The sequence below is a fragment of the Dreissena polymorpha genome, chromosome 9 (genome assembly GCF_020536995.1).
Source record: "Dreissena polymorpha isolate Duluth1 chromosome 9, UMN_Dpol_1.0, whole genome shotgun sequence".
NCBI classification, from domain to species: domain Eukaryota; kingdom Metazoa; phylum Mollusca; class Bivalvia; order Myida; family Dreissenidae; genus Dreissena; species Dreissena polymorpha.
The window spans coordinates 89,293,756-89,316,459 of NC_068363.1; the positions used below are offsets into that span (position 1 = coordinate 89,293,756).

At 38.4% G+C, this 22,704-nt stretch overlaps 1 protein-coding gene across 7 annotated transcripts in view; it reads right to left on the bottom strand.

Annotated features, from left to right (window-relative positions):
* The window catches only part of LOC127846476 (trans-1,2-dihydrobenzene-1,2-diol dehydrogenase-like), a 277,064-nt gene extending 255,345 nt beyond the window's left edge, over nt 1-21,719 (bottom strand). The window contains exons 1-8 of one of the 7 annotated variants that reach the window (XM_052377743.1): nt 21,629-21,719; nt 14,875-14,974; nt 12,530-12,641; nt 9,999-10,162; nt 8,804-9,050; nt 7,687-7,814; nt 5,931-6,075; nt 1,057-1,988 (exon numbers count right to left, since the gene is read on the bottom strand). In XM_052377743.1, the coding sequence (XP_052233703.1) occupies nt 1,882-1,988; nt 5,931-6,075; nt 7,687-7,814; nt 8,804-9,050; nt 9,999-10,162; nt 12,530-12,641; nt 14,875-14,970 (999 nt within the window). In that variant the 5' untranslated portion in view covers nt 14,971-14,974; nt 21,629-21,719 and the 3' untranslated portion in view covers nt 1,057-1,881. The other 6 variants (XM_052377744.1, XM_052377741.1, XM_052377740.1 and 3 more) reach the window with 6 other exon arrangements.
* Between the last annotated feature and the right edge of the window lie 985 nt (nt 21,720-22,704).

The window sequence follows — 22,704 nt, forward strand, 5'->3', positions numbered from 1 at the left end:
AAAATCGGAGAAAGGAATCCTGCTGAAAATAAGTAATCTTGAACAAATGGTGATAATTGCTAATTTAAAGGTAAGTGATCATTTTCTTTTTATTTGAGATATGTTGCTGCTGATACTGTTGCTGTTGTTTCTTCTGCTAAACTCGATGTCTCATTAAGATTTTCTGTATTTTCATTAAAATAATCTTCAAAATCAAAAATATCCGAGAACATTAAATTAATTTCATCGTTTTCCAGTTCATTCATTGTTAAGTTTCAGAGTAAAGGCTTAAAAAGCAGACGACAGTGTGAACATGTATGTTCAAGGGAAGTTACTCCGTATGTTGATATAAATATTCATCGAAGAGTTCTCGCTCTTGGTGGAAGAATGCGTGGGGGTCACAATGTGTTAAAAAAAGTACCGGTAGTGCCGGTAAAACAGTGAAAATTATCGATAATTTTCACTGATATTTTTCACTGTTTCAACAGTGAAATTATCAGTTTTAATTCACTGATATTTCTCTATAAAACACCGGAAAGCATAAAATAAAATGTTCACTTACTTCAATAGCGTTCCAAACCTCAATACCACATAAAGGCTTAGCGAATTTTAATTGTTCGAGTTTGATACGATCTATCAACAATTTTAGAACAGTTTTTTACGTCTTAACGTCTGTTTCTTAAGCTAATCGTGAAACGTTGTTCAAATGAACTCTTTGGCGTAAGTTGTTGTTCGATTGTAATTGATTAAGTAAAACAACTTTTTTTAAATTAATAATGGATGGGTTTGCCTGGTGAATACATTCTTATTGATTGATGTCTGGGAAAGGGAGTTTTATACCTGTAGCCATCACGGATAAAATTAAGTTGCTTCTAAGAAGATGTGACCGGTCGTTGATGTTTTAGGATTTTTCGTTTATAAAAAGGAGGATATAACATATCATTTCTATAAATAGTAACTACTTGACGTCACGAGCGGACCGTTATGATCATATCTGACCTGGCCTGAGCTTTCATATCCGAAAATCATCAGATCACGCGACTTCAAATGAACTAAATGGCACAATAAAAACGTGTGTTTGGTCTGAATAGATTTGGGTGTACGTATTTACGTTTAAAAAAATAACAAGCATGCACAACGGAAAAGGATCTATCAATGTAATATTTGTGATGATATTGGAAGGACGTGGCTAATCATGGACGATTATTCATTTTGTTCTTAATCAGTCCAAATGCACACAACTTTTGATCACATGCTATTACATATTTCCTGTTTAACAAAAAACTATAAAAAAAAATTGTCTTATCTTATTATGTAAACAAAGTGAAACTTAACCTGGTTCACAGGTAAGATACAATTGTATTTGTTGTTATTCAATGGGAGACTGGTTGTGTCAGACGTTGCAACAAAACTAAAAGGCACTGATAGCATACATGTACAGTCCATTTATGTCAATTTTAGATCACCGGCAATTTTATAACTATAAGTATTTCCTAAGCACCACATGTCGATTTGAATACAGAAAAGTCTTTAACTTTGTTGTTTATCCGATTAACGATACACAATTATAAAAGCAATAACGCGTAATAACAGGATTATTTTATTGAAGGAAAGAGACTATTTCGAAGACACGCATAATTCTAGGTTTCTGCATCTGTATTCTTGTTTTCTTTAAGCCAAAATAACAAATTACATAGTGCAATCACATTCATTAAAAAATTTATAACTAGATAATGCATTCTTTGAAAATTGTAATAACATACAAATCTTGCTACCTAAGCTAAAAACATAAAAACAACCAGACAATAGGTAAACTTAGGAAACCCGAGCGAACCCGAAACGTAATATAGAAAGCCTAATACGACATGTTGTTTTTTCCCAAGTGAGTGCAGTTTCTTCTCTTTAGTCGAAACCCGGGTATACAACGCCAATCTGTCGACGGACCTCGTCCATAATTGTGTGAACCATGACGCTATCCTTGTGCGCGAACGCGGGGCTCTCGATTGCACCTGTTCAAAATAACACAATTGTAATTTTAAAATTATCATATCATTGTAATACAAATTATTACGTGTCTCAATAGTTAAGAAGAGTATCCCTCGACGCATCCTGTCGTAATATTTATTAGGTTGATACATACAAAACCTGCGACCCCTTGGGCATATTATGCCCAACGTTTACCCCTTGGACAAGGCTAACTTTGACCCCTTGGGCATGGTCAGCTTTAACCCCTTGGACATGGCCAGATTTGACCCCTTTAGCATAGCCAGCCTAATCCCAAGGGAATGACCAGCTTTGACCACAAGGGTATGGGCAGCTTTGACCCCTTGGACATGGCCAGCTTTGACCCCTTGTGCATAACCAGCTTTGACCCCTTGGGCATAGCCAGCTTTTACCCCTTGGAAATAGCCAGGTTTGACCCCAAGTGGTGACCAACTTTGACTCCTTATGCATAGCCAGCTTTGACCCCTTGGGCATAGCCAGATTTGACCCCTTCGGCATGGCCAGCTTTGATCCCAAGGGCATGACCAGCTTTGACCACTTGGGCATAGCCAGCTTTGACCACAAGGGCATGGCCAGCTTTTATCCCAAGGGCATGGCCAACTTTGACCCCTTGGGCATGGACAGATTTGACCCGTTGGGCATGGCCAGCTTTGACCCCTTGGACATAGCCAGCTTTGACTCCTTAGGCATAGCCAGGTTTGACACGAAGGAAGTTGCCAGCTTTAGCCTTTTGGACATAGCCAGCTTTGACCACAATGGCAAAGCCAGCTTTGATCTCAATGGCATGGCCAGCTTTGACCCCCTTGGGCATGGCCAGCTTTGACCCGTTTGGCATGGGCAGCTTAGACCCCTTGGGCATAGCCAGTTTTGACTCCTTCGGCATACCCAGGTTTTACCACAAGGGAGTGGCTTGCTTAAGCCTCTTGGACATAGCCAGCTTTGACCACACGGGCATAGCCAGCTTTGATCTCAATGGCATAGCCAGCTTTGACCATTTAGACAAAGCAAGTTTTGACCACAAGGGCATGACCAGATTTTATCCCTTGGGCATGGCCAGCTTTGACCCCTTAGGCATGGCCAGCTATGACCCCTTGTGTATGGCCAGCTTTGACCAAAAGGGCATGGCTAGGTTTTACCCTTGGGCGTGGCCAGCTTTGACCGCTAAGGCATGACTAGCTTTGACCCCTTGGGCATAGCCAGCTTTGTCCACACGGTCATGACCAGCTTTGACACCTTGTGAATGACCAGCTTTGATCCCTTGGGCATACCCAGCTTTGACCCCTTTGGGCATAGCCAGTTTTGACCACAAGGGCGTGACCAGGTTTTATCCCTTGTGCATGGCACGCGTTGACCCCTTGGGCATGGCACGCGTTGACCCCTTGGGCATGGCTAGCTTTGACCCCTTGGGCATGGCTAGCTTCGAGCCCTTAGGCATGGCTAGCTTTCACCCCTTTGGCATACCAGATTTGACCCCATGGGCAAAGCTTTGACAACTTAGGCATAGCCAGTTTTGGCCACAATAGCATGGCAAGCTTTGACTCCTTGGGCATGGCCAGCTTTGACCCCTTGGGCATAACAAGCTTTCACCCGTTCGGCATGGACAGCTTTGACCCATTAGACATGGACAGCTTTGACCACAAGGGTATGGCCAGCTTTGACCCATTGGGCATGGCCAACTTTGACCCCATGGGCATGGCCAGCTTTGCCCACAAGTGAATGGGAAGTTTTGATCCCTTGTACATGGCCAGCTTTGACCACAAGGGCATGGTCAGCTTTAACAACAATGGCATGGCCGGCTTTGACCCCCTAGGCATGGCCAGCTTTGACCCCTGGGCATGGCTAGCTTTGACCCTTTGGGCATGGCTAGCTTTGTCCCCTTGGGCATGGTCAGCTTTGACCCCTTGGGCATAGCATGCTTTGACAACAAGGGCATGGCCAGCTTTGACAACAATGACATGGCTAGCTTTGACCCCTTGGGCATGGCTTGCTTTGACCCCTTGTGCATGGCCAGCTTTGACTCCTTGTGCATGGCTAGCTTTGATCCAAAGGGCATTGCCAGCTTTGTACCCTTGGGCATGGCAAGCTTTGACCCTTGGGCATGGCAAGCTTTGACCACTTGTGCATGGCCAGCTTTGACCACAAGGGCATGATCAGCTTTGACCACTTGTGTATAGCTAGCTTTGACCCCTTGAGCATAGCCAGCTTTGCCCACAAGGGCAGGGCTAGCTTTGACCGCTTGGGAATGGCAAGCTTTGACCCTTTGGGCATGGCCAACTTTGACCCCTTTGGCATGGCTAGCTTTGACCCCATGGACATGGCCAGCTTTGATCCCTTGGTTATGGCTAGCTTTGATCCCTTGACCATAAATAGCTTTGACCCTTTGGGCATTGCTAGCTTTGACCCCTTAGGCATGGCTCGCTTTGACCGCTTGGGCATGGCTAGCTTTGACCCCATGGGAATGGCTATCTTTGACCCCTTCGGCATTGCCAGCTTTGACCCCTTGGGCATGGCTAGCTTTGACCCCTTGGGCATGGCTCGCTTTGACCGCTTGGGCATGGCTAGCTTTGACCCAATGGGAATGGCTAGATTTGACCCTTTGTGCACGGCTAGCTTTGAACCCTTGGACATGGCCAGCTTTGACCCCTTGGGCATGACTAGCTTTGACCCCTTGGGAATGGCTAGCTTTGACCCTTTGGGCATGGTTAGCTTTGACCCCTTGGGCATGGCTAGCTTTGACCGCTAGGGCATGTCTAGCTCTGACCCCATTGGAATGTCTATCCTTGATCCCTTGGGCATGGCTAGCTATGACCCCTTGGGCATGGCTAGCTTTTACCGCTTGTGCGTGGCCAGCTTTAAACTCTTGGGCATGGCCAGCTTTGAACCATTGGGCATGGCTAGCTTTGACCCCTTGGGCATGGCCAGCTTTGACCCTTTGGGAATGGCAAGCTTTGACCCCTTGGGCATAGCCAGCTTAGACCGCAAGTTCATGGTTTAAAAAACAACTTGCAGACGAAACATGTAACATGTTATATACTACATGTATATAATTCAATGTGGTTTTAATTCTGTAGCTCTTTGGTTGTGGATACATTGAACACAGAACATGATTTAAAAAAACAAAAGTGACCGACGACAACAACACGATGTTGCATACCAGATTTTCAACGAGAGAAACTTATTGTTTAAGAGGACATGTCTTGCTCAATTAATGTACATTGACATTGTGACCCCAGGACGTGACCAGGTTTGGCCCTGGGGTATAAATTTCCGAACACTAGATGTGTACTATACAAAATTCCACACACAATATTACACCTGTGAACCATTTATTCCAGAGATAATGATCAAAACAGACGGAAAGAGGTATGTGGCGATTCCAGTGTACATACACATCAAAGGAAATACAAATACAATTATAAATTACGCTAAAAATAACCTTCATTCATAAAACACTTAATATAAATATTGGTTCGTTATTGACAATCAATTTGCATAGAAATTCAAAAAAAAAAGAATAGTAAGGCTATATATTGCTTATTCTATTGCCCACAAATTGAACAAAATTGTAACATAATATTGGTTTTTGAATTATGCAACTGACATCCATTACACAAGTCTGTAAACCGTCACCCACGGCACAAGCGTAATTACATGTGCTAGGTGCAACAGTTGAAATGGTTGCATGTTGAATGCCCCTTTCCCCTGTGTTTCTGGTTAGAAACATTACGTTGGTTTAATCATATGTTTGTTAGCTCGATTGCATAAAAAGACTTCGGCTTATTAAAATGCTATCGAGTCCGTTTCCTTTGTATGACTAGTAATTGGTGTCTTTAGGGGAGATATTGAGAACGCTCCCACATTGGGGATGGATCCCATGACCCCCTGGTCGCTAGGCGGAAAAAATATCCACTACGCCACGGCCACCTGAAAAGACGTCAGCAATTTACCTTCCAATAGGCATCTACGAATCTCAGTCGCTTCGTACTGCAGGCCGGCGCTGTTACCGAAGTGGTAGGACCCCTCTTTTAATGGGAACTCGTTGGTACCGGTCGGCGTCAGGACACGCGTTGGGGCGTGAAACGGGCTTTCGATCTGTGGTGATCAAATGAAAATCGTACCGGAAAACTTGGTTTAATACATGAGAGTACAGTGTCGTCCCAGAAAACTGGGTTTAATACATGAGAGTACAGTGTCGTCCTAGAAAACTGGGTTTAATACATGAGAGTACAGTGTCGTCCCAGAAAACTGGGTTTAATACATGAGAGTACAGTGTCGTCCCAGAAAACTGGGTTTAATACATGAGAGTACAGTGTCGTCCCAGAAAACTGGGTTTAATACATGAGAGTACAGTGTCGTCCCAGAAAACTGGGTTAAATGCATGAGAGTACAGTGTCGTCCCAGATGAGCATTTGCAGGCTAATCAGGAACTACACTTTCCGCCTAAACCGGATATTCCATCAAAAGAGACTTTGAACGAAAACTATCACAAAGGCGGAAATTTTCGTCCATGATTAGCCAGTGTGATTTGCACATAACGCACATCTGTGGCTCAAATTGCTGTCAATGTATCTTGCAGTGGGAACTTTTGGGCGCCAGATGGCGTCAGGACGTAATCGACAGTGCGCATGCGTATGGCGGTGCTACAATTCATTCATAACCATTGTACACTACTACGTATTAATTATTCCACGCATGCAAAGTGTCCCATGGTCCATGGGCAACTTTTACTAGGAATTACAAAACATATATTACTAAGGGTTTATTTTATTTTAAGCAGCCATATTATGAATACATGATAAAAGAAAATCTTATTTCGGTAATAACGTATAACCCATACAGAAGGGTCATTAATAAACGATTTGCAGTTTTGATGAAGTAGTCGTATCTACAAAACCCAGAACGTGTAATACATTTACTCAAATAATCAAATAATTGTATTGCAATTTTGTATTGCATTTATAATAAATTCTGATGGGTGAGGTAGGGGCCTTTTTATGGCCAATGTTAGAAAAGGGAAAACGCCATGCACAGCGAGCATTATTTCCAGTTGTTCACATCCTTGCATAACAACGACGAAACAATCTCAACGGAAAATGACGCCAGCGATATAACAAAGAGATTTGTACAAGACCCAAATATAAAGATTATACTAGTATATTAGCTGGTTTATCGAAAATATATAACATCAAATTGATAGGAATAAAACTACATGTACAACTTATACATCTGCAAAGAGATAATTTTACGATGCTTAACAACCCATATATCGTACTGTAAAATTATTTATTAATTTTCGCTCGATTGCGTTGACCGCATTCGGATTCTATATACTCGGTCGATGGTGTTTCCTGACAAGAAACAATATTTAACGACCCATGCAAAAATCTTGGGATTGAACCCCGGGCCTACTGATCCCTTACCGGACACCGTTTCCGCTACGACACCATGGTAGCTTAACCCTTTCCCAGTTTAAAGCAAAGGGAAAATGGCAATGTGCAAACAGCATAAAACCAGAATAGCCTGCGAGTAACTCGCAGTCTGTTCAGGTTTTATGCTGTTTGCTGCTCATTAGTATCTTAGGGTTGGAAATGAAGCCTTTAAAACTTGAATATAGTGAGAAAGGTCTTTAATTAAATATAGCTTTCTAATAGACTACAAATGAGTGGACATACGTATCTTAATGGTAAAGGGTTAATCTCTTGCCTGAATCTGCCCTTTCGGTCCCATGATGGTGGCGCTGTTTGTTCCCCGACCTGCGGCGGTGTGGTAGGTCAAGTTGGCCAGCCCTCCACCTTTGTACTTCAGCACGATCACTGCACTCTCGTCCACCGCTGTGTAAGCAAATATTAGAATCATAATAATTTAGTTTAAACCGATTTCTTTAGCTCTGTTGCTTCGAAAGCCTAAGGCTTTTCGAATGCTCCAAAGTCTTTCTCACAGGTAGAATCTGTATTTGAAGCAGTATAAGAACCAGTAGATCTTATGATCTAACTCACAGAGCGAACCCGGGACATTACGTTCGTTATGTAGACACCATATTGACTTTCCAACCTTTAAACATTAGAATAATGAAAATACATAATAATGATCGAATGAATTGTGTTTACAGACGTCGTTCTTTTGTTAAAAAATAAATAAACGAACTTCTGCTAAGATACAGGGCCATACACTGACAATACACCTTATTAAAGATCATTGTATCCACAGGTGTCGCTTCTGTGTGTATATAATCGACGTCAAGTCAAATACCGTTAATTTAATTTGAAATGTGAAAGGAACTTGTTTCGGAGATTTACTTGATACAGAATAATTATTCTAAATTCAAGAAAACAATTCATTCTAAATTCAAACAATAACAGTGGACAGGATAAAAACCTAGATAAAAACCCGGTTCCATTTGAAAAATCTAACCCGCTACCACTCGTCCATTAATTCTTCATTTGTGATAGTTTAAACATCATTAAGTTCTAAAGTCCGAATGATCGAGTGGCAGTGCCTTTCAAACCAAAGACAAGGAACAAAGAAAAAACTGTGTAATGTCATTAACATTTCTCTTGAGAATGTCATTATTTGTATTAATCGAAATACTATATTGTTATTTGTAAAATAAATGTTATAAAGTTTTTAATACGTGTATCTGTGAATTAATCTTATCAAGAGTGTAATCAATACAATACAGTGAAATATCATGTAATGCAATGATATACAATACAATACAATACAATACAATACAATACCAACAAAACCCCAAACCAATACAATACAATGCAATACAATCTAATACAATACAATACAATAAAATACAACACAACATTTTTACCTCCCATCAGATTTCCCACGGCCGAAATGGACACCGGCCTCTCATTAAACACCATACAGGCCAGCTGCACCACGTATATCCCGATGTCCAGGCAGCCTCCGCCGCCCATGGCAATGTTCTTCACCCGCTCCACCTCGGAGATGGGGACGCAAAAGTTGACCAACACCAGGCGGGGATCGCCGATGGCTCCCGCTGCTAGTTCTTCTCTCACCTTTTGGTACGCTGGGAACCACCTACTCCAAACAGCCTGTACGAAAAATGTGACAGTGCGTTTAAACATCGAGACAATATCATACATATTTTTTTAAGAGCCTTAGCAATATGAACAACAGGTGATTGAACTTTCCAAACCTAAACCTAAGACACAAATCTAAGGCGTCGTCGATTTGAATCAATTTACCTGGTTTATCAAGTCTTTTTGGGACTTGGTCTTTTGCAAATTCTATCTTTACTGCTACAATAAAATTCCCCCCCAACCCAGTGCTACTCCAGTCAAATCAAAACATTATAAGGGAAAGATGAGGAAACGCCTATTCACGAAATAGCAACATGCACCGTCGTTTAGTTTAGTTTATGACAAACGGGAAGGTGAAGCAATAGCAAATATGCCAATCAAGTCAATGTGGTTTGTACCGAATGCATCGCGAATGTATATTAGTCAATATGACGATTCTTCTGGATAGAGTGGTATATATTTTGCGAACACAGGAACACTTTGATTGGCTACATTGTAAGAACATGTTTAACAAAAAACACTATCAAATAAGGTCGCCGTGGTGTAATGGATATGGTGTCCGCCTAGCGACCGGGAGGTCACGGGTTCGATCCCCGCTGTGGGAGCGTTCTTTCGATCTCCCATATAGTCACAAGTACTGGTTCTAGGCCCAGGAAACGGACTCGAGAGCATTCCAAATAAGTAGGAATTACTTTCTATGCAATCGAGCTAAAATAAATAGGTTTAAACTAAACTAAATAAGGTTGTCCAGTATAGTAAATGGAATATGAATGTCATTTGTGGAAAAACCAAAGAGCCGCTTCATCAATTTCAACCATTTTTCCATTATCGTTATTTATGTACTCGGATGTAACGAATTGTTTCATAAAACGTCGTATTGTACGTAAGACGCGGCCTTCTACTGGTTCTATAACGTTTTTAGAAACGGCCAAAGGCCGTCTTTCTTAATCATACGCTTACCTCAACAAAGAGGCGATTCTCGGTTTTAGCGGCATCAAGAACAAGCTGCGCCTGTTTCAGGTTCATCGCCATTGGCTTCTCGCAGAGCACGTGCTTCCCGGCATGCATCATCTTCAGCGCGAGATCCACGTGCGTCACGTGCAGCGTTCCTATATACACCACCTCTGAAAGAGAGCGATCGTCCGACTGATGAGAATCGATTGGGATTTTCGAATAATAATTTGAAGAAGATAAATATCAAACAACCCTTAGGTGCATGACAAATCTGATTTAGCTACGCTCTCAACAAAGCAGACAGGAGTTTGAACGTGATGAAGGAGTAAAGTCTTATTCTGATAAAACGGGGCTTAACGCCTGTGCGTCAAGTGTCGTCTCAGATAAGCATGTGCAGCAGTCCGCACGGGCTGTTCTTAGACGACACTTTACGCACATGCACTTTTATAAAGAATTTGTTGGTTTCGATGAATTCTTTTAGCGAAAATCCATAATTAGCGTGAGCGTTCTGCTCAGGCTAATCTACAACCCTACGCACATGCATTAAACCCCGTTTTCCCATAGCTAGGCTCATTAAGTTTTTAACCGAAAAGTAAACCCGAATGTGATTTATAATACTGACAAAATTACACTCTGAACAAAAATGAAACATGCTGATAGTCAATGACGAAAGAAGGCTGACGGACGCCGAGCAAATATCCGATTGGTTCACCTGGAATTACTGGATATGGGAACCAAACCAAAAGAAGTACATTTGTCTTGAAAAATTGCGAAGCTTCGGTCGGTAATGTACTTCACATAACTTACTCGATGACAAGAACATGAAATTGTGTTCGATTCGATTCTTAAAATCTGTGTGTGGCGATCAATGAAAGCATTGGTCATGGACAGTGAGCAAAAAGCACTTTCACTCAACCAAATCTCTTGAAAATACTATTCGCTATACTTTTGGAAATACTTTTCAGATAATAATCAATGGAAATAGCTAGCATCTGTACACGTACGCTTTATGGTCAGGAGTAAACTTAGATGTAATCTATCTATCCACCCATCCATCAATCTATGTAGGCAGGCGGGCAGACAGGCAGCCATGCAGACAGACAGACACACAGACAGACAGAAACACAAACAGACATACACACAGACAGTCACACAGACACACAGACAGACACATAGACAGACAAACACACAGACAGTCACACATACACACATACACACAGACACACACACAGACACAGACAGACAGACAGACAGACAGACAGACAGACAGACAGACAGACAGACAGACAGACAGACAGACAGACAGACAGACAGACAAAACAGACACACAGATAGACACACAGACAGACGGACAAGTATTTGTAATAATTAAAACATATCTTAAAAGATCAAACATATCTAATGGTAAATTAGTTTTTCACGACCGTTCCAATGCGGTGACAACAGTTTTATTAATTGGTATGAGGTTTTTTCCATGTTTTGCGTTATTTATAGTTGTTGTTGTTGTTTTTTAGTTTTGTCACACTGTTTGGAAGTTGGTTTCTCCCATAATTTCGCACATGCAATAAGCCTAGTTTTCGCAGAAAGCGGTTTAAATTATTGTGATTTAGTTTTTAGTTTTAGAACTCTTTCAAATCAAGTACATGGTCGCAGGCGTTATGAATGACAGGTATGGAGGTAACCACTACGACGAATCTTTTGCAACGAAGTTAACACAGGGTGTTACTACGCCTGAGTATCTTCTTAATCAACTATTCATTTTGTTTGTATGACATATATCCACACTACCATGATTCCGTTTTAACTTTGAACCCGATCCAATCACAATCCTAACAATTACGTGAGCGCATCCATGTTCTTGTGGCCGAATAAATGCACAACATATATGAGACAACGCCATCATGGAAAAGAATAAATATAAGCTTTACGTTTGTTTTCTAATCCATGAATTTATACTTTGCAACAATGAATTGAATTGTATGAATATGAAATGAATAAATACGTTTAAACAAACACAGGGTGCAGGATCAATCGCACCGGTAAGTGGTGCTTCTTTTCTTTAACCAATTATTCTTAAAAATTTCAACTAGTGCATAAAAGACAATTTGTCATGCGGCGTATGGCAAATTGTAGAACCATAGAATTACTTTATTTAGTAAGCCTGTGTTCTTGGCCAACAATTTGATATGTATAACATTCATATACTAGTATACGTATTTGATATGTATAACATTCATATACACGGTTTTGCTGCACGCAATGTGAAATGTTGGCACTGATTTTAGATGTATTCAATAATGTATTCTTAAATCTTTACGTATCGGCACAAATGCAATACAAACTTTTATGCGCTAATGATTTTTGCAAACATATTTCAATAAATTGGGATATTTGCATAATTAAAGTTCTTAACGGTGTGTTGTCTGCCCAGCCCGTGTGTAAACCACTGTGAACCCCGTTGATCATGCACCCTTTAGCAGGCAGATTATCATTGATAAAGGTTTTATGCAGTTTTTTTTTAAATACATTCGACTAACCGACATCGCTGTCCTGGCCAACTTCCTCGTACGAACCGTATGCACGTTCAAATCCGAACCTATCCGCGAATGTGTGGGCCCTGGCAAGATCACGTGACGCCACCGCGACAAACTGGAACATGTCAAACAGACATATTTCGAACCTGTGAATAAATTTGAAAGCAACAGCTAGGGTTCGGCAGGATTTTTTTTCTCTAATATTGTGCTCAACATTAGATATATACATGTTAAATTATGTAATAAAATCAAATACCGATGCAATAATAAAATTAAACCGAAAAAGGGAGATAATATATGACGTGGGTGAAAGAGTGCGCATAAGGGGTATTTTAATCCATTTATGCCTAGTGAACTCTCCCATCCTTCTAAATTGGATAAATTTATTTCCAAAATTAGGGATGTCTAGTATATTTATTTCTATATTTAGAATATTTCTTACAGAAATTCCTTTAAGAAAACCGCGCAGACCCTGATCATGCGGCGTCTGATCTAGGTCTACGCTGTTTGCCAATGCCCTTTTTCTAGACGCTAGGCATAAATGGGTTAAGTGAGATGTCGGTGTGTGATTCAACGATTAGTATAACAACAAAATGTTAATGATTATAACACAAATACACATGGCGCTATCTAATCTTAAAAGTATCATCAATTTAGCACCCTTTAAGTCTTGATCGGACGTTGTACATACACAGATCCAAAAGACACGTTTAAAATAATGTTCCTTTACCGGTAAATAGTGTGTGACAGTTGTGAACTGATTCTGTGTAGCTGTATATTATATATTATATGGTTATAAGCATAAGAAACAAGCAAATTCGTTGAATTGAAATCCCCGCCAATATGCTTCTGGACACAAAAGTGTTATATTTGACACTCAAAAAAGCATTTTTTCAAGATACAAAGGGCCATAACTCCGTTATTAACAGGTGGTGTACAATGCCATTTGGCGTGCATCATCCTCCAATCCATTTACATTTTGTGTATATGGATTATATGTCCGCACAGGCTAATCAGGGACGACATTTTCTGCCTTAACTTGATTTTCGGTAAGAAGGGACTTCCTTGAAACTAAAAATACCATAAAAGCGGAAAATGTCGTCCTCGATTAGCCTGTGCGGCCTGCACAGGCTAATCTGGGACGACACTTTACGCACATGCAATAAGCCCAGTTTTCTCAGAACGCGGCTCACATTTTGTTCAGTGTACGACTGAAAATGTCTGTAAAAGTGTTAACTACTATTGCGAAATTTATATTATTGGAAGTTAACATATATTGGCAAGCGAAGTTAACCTCTAAACAAATAATAAAATGTGTTCCTTTGCTAGCTTGATACCATTCTCCGATTAACACTCTTTAAACTGTTATCAAAGAATGAATGACTATAACTATGTAGCATCCTCACTTCAAGTACCTTTAACAAAGTGAACGCCAGATAAGCACTATAGAAACGTAGTCATTTTTTTCGTTATCTCAGAACGACATTATCGAAACAAGCATCTGATTTGCGTCTTCATTATCATACCATACTTTTGAATGTTGATAACGGCTCGAAATATCATCTTCTAACGTGAAATTCCCTTATGAAAAATGACGAATTATTGTAGGTAAAATGCAGCGAACAAAATGATAATCATAAACTTTGTGTTTTTCATTTTAAGAATTTTGTTTCACAGATAAGCCGGCATGTTCCTTTATGTGCGCCTTGCCGTGCCCGGTTAACTAAGTTCTATTATACAGTTCCGGGCTGAAATTTAGGGAATCGTTCAATTAAATCCCAAACCGAACACAGATCTTAGTAAGGAATTGGTCATAAAATTTTTTCTACAGGATTCTCCAATTCATCCGCTTTATAATAGAGAAGTTGTCTGATGCTTCCAAATTCGATTGAACATAAAAACTTGTGTCTGTATTTTAACAATGCCCATAAGGCAAAAACACTTCAATATTTCGAGTCTCGTTTAGGGAAAACTGGGCTTAATGCACGTATAAAGTGCCATTTCAGATTTGCACTTGCAATCTGTACACATTTATCAGTGACGACACTTTTCGATTGTATGGCCTTTTTCTTTTACGAAAGCCTCTTCTTAACGAAATTTCAGTTTAAACGGAAAATGTTGTCTCAAATAATTCTATGTTATCTAAAAAAAGACAAAATGTCTGCGCAAATCTGGGAATACACTTTACGCCTATGAATAAAGCCCATTTTAACAGAACGAGGCTAACCCTATTTAAACAAACTAGTAAGCTCTGGAAATGCAATCATTCGAGAGTGTCACGCAAGACGATACATGCTCATAAAATAACCTAAAAGTCTGTCATTCATCCGGACGGAATAAACACACACCTTGTGTTCTTGAGCGGGCAGATTCTCCTTAATTGCCATGAAGAAATCCTCTGATATCTTCCCCGGACCCAGGCATCCCCATCGAGTGGCCGCCATTACACTGCGAGAGACACAGACGGTGAAACGTAATGAGTAAATATCGAAATCGTTTTTGGTTGTTTTAAATAAAAGAATCTTCAAAAATTCGTGTTTAATGTTCATTTACATCAACTCCAACTACCCCTTTTTAATCTGTGGTAGTGTACTCCAAGGCACTGAAATTATATTTGATCACAGCGCTGATATCAACAGTAAATACGCTGGCGAAATCGAAAATGTGCATTCCACCAGTTTCTGCAAATAAGTTGACAGAAAAGAGCCCAGAAGTTTGTTTTTTTATCAGCTGACTTAAACGGAGGCGAATAATGGTACGAGATTTACCGGGGAACAATAAATTGTAAAAAATTGGACTGGAAAACCTCATGGGCAATAACATTTAATTACATGGGCTTTTCACTACGTGCAGACTGGATACGTGCGCGTGGTTCAAATTAATATGTCCAAACTTATCACAATTACGTAGCTACGATCATGCCCAATACCCCATGTGACACACCATTAACTACGCTCAAGCACCCATTACTACCTTCTCCCGTAGTGATGTATCGATGTAATGGATACGGAGTCAACCTTTTTACGAGGATAAGTCTAGGGATATAAATATCACAGACTAATAGTACGTTTTTTTTCGCTTAAAACTGACTAGAAAATGCCTTTAGTAGTCAACTACGTATGATACGCTCGTGCCAAAATAAGTAAGGTTAAACTTAAAGACATACACAAATATATATATATATATATATATATATATATATATATATACAAACCGAACGACGGATTTGAAGATGCCTACTAAGATATATGTACATGCCGTGTTATGTATAGGCAGAAACCTACTTACATTTATGTACATACGTATCTACGTATATGTACATGCTTATCTACGTTGATGTACATGCTTACCTACGTATATGTACATGCTTATCTATGTATGTGTACATGCTTATCTACGTATGTGTACATGCTTATCGACGTATATGTACATGCTTATCTACGTATGTGTACATGCTTATCTACGTATGTGTACATGCTTATCTACGTTTGTGTACAAGCTTATCTACGTATGTGTACATGCTTATCTACGTATGTGTACATGCTTATCTACGTATATGTACATGCTTATCTACGTATATGTACATGCTTATCTACGTATGTGTACATGCTTATCTACGTATGTGTACATGCTTATCTACGTATATGTGCATGCTTATCTACGTCTATGTACATGCTTATCTACGTATATGTACATGCTTATCTACGTATATGTACATGCTTATCTACGTATGTGTACATGCTTATCTACGTCTATGTACATGCTTATCTACGTATATGTACATGCTTATCTACGTATATGTACATGCTTATCTACGTATGTGTACATGCTTATCTACGTCTATGTACATGCTTATCTACGTATGTGTACATGCTTATCTACGTATGTGTACATGCTTATCTACGTCTATGTACATGCTTATCTACGTATGTGTACATGCTTATCTACGTATGTGTACATGCTTATCTACGTCTATGTACATGCTTATCTACGTATGTGTACATGCTTATCTACGTCTGTGTACATGCTTATCTACGTCTATGTACATGCTTATCTACGTATGTGTACATGCTCCTCTTTGTATATGTACATGCTTATCTACGTATATGTACATGCTTATCTACGTCTATGTACATGCTTATCTACGTCTATGTACATGCTTATCTACGTATATGTACATGCTTATCTACGTATGTGTACATGCTCCTCTTTGTATATGTACATGCTTATCTACGTATATGTACATGCTTATCTACGTCTATGTACATGCTTATCTACGTATGTGTACATGCTTATCTACGTATATGTACATGCTTATCTACGTATGTGTTCATGCTTATCTACGTATATGTACATGCTTATCTACGTATATGTACATGCTTATCTACGTTTATGTATATGCTTATCTACGTATGTGTACATGCTTATCTACGTATGTGTACAATCTTATCTACGTATATGTGCATGCTTATCTACGTTTGTGTACATGCTTATCTACGTATGTGTACATGCTTATCTACGTATGTGTACATGCTTATCTACGTATGTGTACATGCTTATCTACGTATATGTACATGCTTATCTACGTATATGTACATGCTTATCTACGTATGTGTACATGCTTATCTAGGTATGTGTACATGCTTATCTACGTATGTGTACATGCTTATCTACGTATATGTACATGCTTATCTACGTTGATGTACATGCTTACCTACGTATATGTACATGCTTATCTATGTATGTGTACATGCTTATCTACGTATGTGTACATGCTTATCGACGTATATGTACATGCTTATCTACGTATGTGTACATGCTTATCTACGTATGTGTACATGCTTATCTACGTTTGTGTACAAGCTTATCTACGTATGTGTACATGCTTATCTACGTATGTGTACATGCTTATCTACGTATATGTACATGCTTATCTACGTATATGTACATGCTTATCTACGTATGTGTACATGCTTATCTACGTATGTGTACATGCTTATCTACGTATATGTGCATGCTTATCTACGTCTATGTACATGCTTATCTACGTATATGTACATGCTTATCTACGTATATGTACATGCTTATCTACGTATGTGTACATGCTTATCTACGTCTATGTACATGCTTATCTACGTATATGTACATGCTTATCTACGTATATGTACATGCTTATCTACGTATGTGTACATGCTTATCTACGTCTGTGTACATGCTTATCTACGTCTATGTACATGCTTATCTACGTATATGTACATGCTCCTCTTTGTATATGTACATGCTTATCTACGTATATGTACATGCTTATCTACGTATGTGTACATGCTTATCTACGTATATGTACATGCTTATCTACGTTTATGTATATGCTTATCTACGTATGTGTACATGCTTATCTACGTATGTGTACAATCTTATCTACGTATATGTGCATGCTTATCTACGTTTGTGTACATGCTTATCTACGTATGTGTACATGCTTATCTACGTATGTGTACATGCTTATCTACGTATATGTACATGCTTATCTACGTATATGTACATGCTTATCTACGTATGTGTACATGCTTATCTACGTATGTGTACATGCTTATCTACGTATATGTGCATGCTTATCTACGTCTATGTACATGCTTATCTACGTATATGTACATGCTTATCTACGTATATGTACATGCTTATCTACGTATGTGTACATGCTTATCTACGTCTATGTACATGCTTATCTACGTATATGTACATGCTTATCTACGTATATGTACATGCTTATCTACGTATGTGTACATGCTTATCTACGTCTATGTACATGCTTATCTACGTATATGTACATATTTATCTACGAATGTGTACATGCTCCTCTTTGTATATGTACATGCTTATCTACGTTTATGTACATGCTTATATACGTATGTGTACATGCTTATCTACGTATGTGTACAATCTTATCTACGTATATGTGCATGCTTATCTACGTATATGTACATGCTTATCTACGTATATGTACATAATTATCTACGTATATGTACATGCTTATCTACGTTTATGACCATGCTTATCTACGTTTAAGTACATGCTTATCTACGTATGTGTACATGCTTATCCCCGTATATGTGCATGTCGTCCTAAGTTTATTTACTACCTATCCCCGTGTTTGTTCATTCTTGACTTCGTATACTTGCATATGAATATTAAGAAAGCTATATACGTATGCTATGTAAAACCATAGTTTAATCCACAGCTGTGAATACTTAAGTTTGCTTTACATAATAATATTTAATAGTTTTAAGTTAATATGTAATAACCGCTATATGTATAACCATTTGTGTTGTATTTGTATTTTATGCGTGATATATATGTGAGTTGTATGTGCGTTGTGTGTGATTTTGTTGTGTGCTTTATGTATTCTGTGCGTGTGTTTTACGTGTAGTGTACGTGTGAAGTATGTGTGTTGTAAAGTGGCGTTTATGTGTTGTAAATGTATTGTACCCGTTGTTGAACGTTTGATGTACATGTGTGTGGTATGTAAAATCTACTTATTTATCTCAATGTTGCTCAAGTACATTTTAATATAATATATTATCAATACGCATATTATCACGCTTGATCCGTTATTGCCCTATTTCTTCATTTCATTTAATGTATTGCATATTCTTAAACACGAATCAAAACTGAAATGGACTTTTGCAGACAGAAAAACTACTAAATGGCCTTTAAATTAATGCGTAAACTTCTTACTTTCCAAAAGATTTATAGCATGTGGCCGCAAAAATGTTCAACAGCGTCGTAGCCATGCTGATGCCCACCGAGGCAGTTGCCTCGGCTTAAATTTGCAGAGCAATGTTGAGATTACAACTACAATAAGAACAATTTATGTCAAAGAATAAAATCTAAATAAGAAATTGAGGCAATTTAATGAATTTTAGGCACTATGATATTCACAAACAAATTTTATCATTGAGTACAATTGGTTTATGTTGAGGCAGATAATTATTTCAATTTAATAACTTCATTTGATGCCAAAACGGCTCAGCAAAATGATTTGGAAAATCCGTTTATAAAACAAAGCGTCACACTATACACTTTGATGGTATAATCATGGTGGACATCGGAACGTACCAAGCTAGAATCGGGTGATTTACGGCCAGGTCTGGGTCTATTTTGGACCTAGACACACTTCGGCAGGGTTGGCGCTTTCGGCTTTATTGGTATTCTCCTCTTTATGGCCGGCGTCGAGTTAAACCGGGACCGTTTAAGGTCGTAAGAATGTTTGTTTACATAAGATTTTTTTTCAAAATATGATATCTCGCGTATTAAACTTTTTTTTAAATAAAGAAGTTCAAGTATTTTCTTTTTAATAGTCAATGAAGTCGATGATAGACCTGACAGAAAATGATGACGCAGTGCTAAAACAAAATTTAGCACAAAAAATTTAAGAAATGGCCAGAAACTTTACTGATGTAAGTTAAATAGTTGTACTCCTCATGGTATTCAATACGTCCCTGTGATGCAATCGGTAAGGCGTCAGACTCTGGATCCATTGACCACTATTATATTGTCACTGCGTTGGTTCGAACCCCAGTAGGTCCGGGTTTTTTTTCCAAATAACTTTTCCATCAATGATCCTTTTTATGTGTTTATGATTGAAAACGCTTTTGATTTAATCCATTTAAACATTTTTTTAAGATCCATATGGTGTTTGAAAAAAAAATCGTCCATTAATTTTTTCACGGCGAACTTGTCTGAACTACAACAGAAAGTTTGCTGAAGCTTATTTGATGTAAACTCAAAAAATAAAATGTATAAAGAAAACTCATAACGAATAATATCTAAAGTAAATATAATGTCATTATATAGTAGCATGCCAATGGCATCGCTTTAATGTTTGTGCATTAACACATTCCAGTTGATCGAAAACAAATTCTTCAAATGAGGGATTCGACTGGAGACAGGGGAGTTGAATTAGCGTTCAATAAGATTCATATTTTAAAGTTGAAAAATAATAAAACATGTTAAGACAGTGAAAAAGTTTTTCATAATTATAAATATATGAAACATTATTCGCTAAAATGTTTGATATATCTGTTTTCTTCATATTATACGGTAGATCTATATTATTTTAGTATTTCAATAATAAATATATAAAGCCCATTCTATTATCCATATAATATTATGGCTGGTATGAGAGAGCTTCGTCTCATTTTTTTTCTTTTTCTATCTGACTTTAATGAGTTACATGACTTTTTTTCTGTAGTAAAGGTTGTTACATCATTGTCACTTCAAACACCGTTTATGGTAACAGAATCTCAAATTGACAATAAACTTGTAGCAGATTTTTTTTGTCAACTTTATTGATACTAAACGGTCATATGTAGCGTTCACGATTCCGATAGTTTAGGTATAAAATGTGGTTTAAATGGCGTTTAAAACGCACCAGAGACGTTCTAGATGTGAATAAATTACGGGGGAGGGAGGAGGGGCATGCCCCCGGACACCCCTAGACTGACCTAAGATACTGCCTCGGCAAAAATTTGGGTCTGGCTACGCCGCTGTTCAACCTTGATTTGGAAACCAGATGGAAGTCAACAAAGTCGTATATACATGTCAGCAAAACGTACCGAAATGTTTGACAAAGAGTTGCTCCGATTACGACTCAATCAATGCGTTTTAAAGAACAGGCAATGAAAATGCTGTGTGCAAAATATCATCTAAAAACGTCAACTATTTATCGCGATACGCAGTCTTGAACATCGGAAGTGATCCGCTATGGGTAATGATCCGGTAATGACTAATGGTACCTTGACTGTACCAGCTGAGACCGCCAGTATATTTTGCTGAGTGTACGTTATTTTTACTTTTAAATAGTTTTTAGTCTATCCCCTATCATGATAAATTATGCAACACAGGTAATACTAATTTACAACAGCATAAACCTCCATCACGATCATGCACCAAGTACCGTAGATCTATAACACAAATCACAAGTAGTGCGAACTTTACTCCAGTTGACAATACTAAAACAGACTACATCACGAAACTATCTAAATCCTCGTATCCCAGCTAAATATGTATTTGCATGTAAAATCATAAACTGTTTCCACTAACCGACAATGTATGCAGTAACCGATTTACAATGGAACACATGCACTCGCTGATAACGATGTTATCATCAACCTATGGCATATTAGCTTCTAAGGGAGGTAATATATGTTACATTATCTGCATTATGTTTAGGTTCGCTAATCAATAACTCAGTTTTATAATAGTAATTTCTTCTACTGTTAACATTTGCATCAACAAATCGAATCCATTTGTGTTGATCATGTTAAAACACAATCGTATCATTATTGTTATAGATGAGTACAAGGAATGACGACCCGCTGTAACCAAGTTGTCACTCTTAAAGGGACCTTTTCACGTTTTGGTCAATTGACAAAATTATAAAAAGTTGTTTCAGATTCGGAAATTTTCGTTTTAGTTAAGATATTTGTAAGGAAACGGTACTACTGAACATTTACCATGCTCTAAAATAGCCATTATATGCATCTTTTGACGATTTAAAAACGTGAAAATTATAGAGCGTTAAGATAAGATAAGATAAGATAAGATTTATTTTGAGTCGGCAAGGGTTAAACAACAAACATAAGCTCAGACAGCTTGTACAACCGACTATAAAACATGATGAATAAGAAATAACAAGTGTATAAAAGCTGAAAGACTGGAAACAATTTGTTCTACAATTAAAAGGCAGATATACATATAAATATATAGCATGATATTACAACATCAGATATGGTACTAAAAAAATTAGATTTGTTTACATTAAAAGTCAGATAATTTTTTAAGAGAAAGAATAAAATATCAACTAGACACAGCATGCAGAGCATAAAAAACATATCAAGCATAAAGAGCACACATAGCATGCAGAGCATACAAAGCGTACGGAGCGTACAAAGCAACCAGAGTATACAAAGCGTAGGGCACATAAAGTATACATAGCATACATAGCAATTCAACGCAAATAAAGCACATAAAGCATGCCAGGCATACAAAATATACTAGGCATACACAGCACACAAAAATACACCTAGCAAACAAGGCATATAGAGTATATAGAGCAAGAAACACATGCAAAGCACACAAAGTATACATGCAAACAATGCATATAAAGTATATAAAGC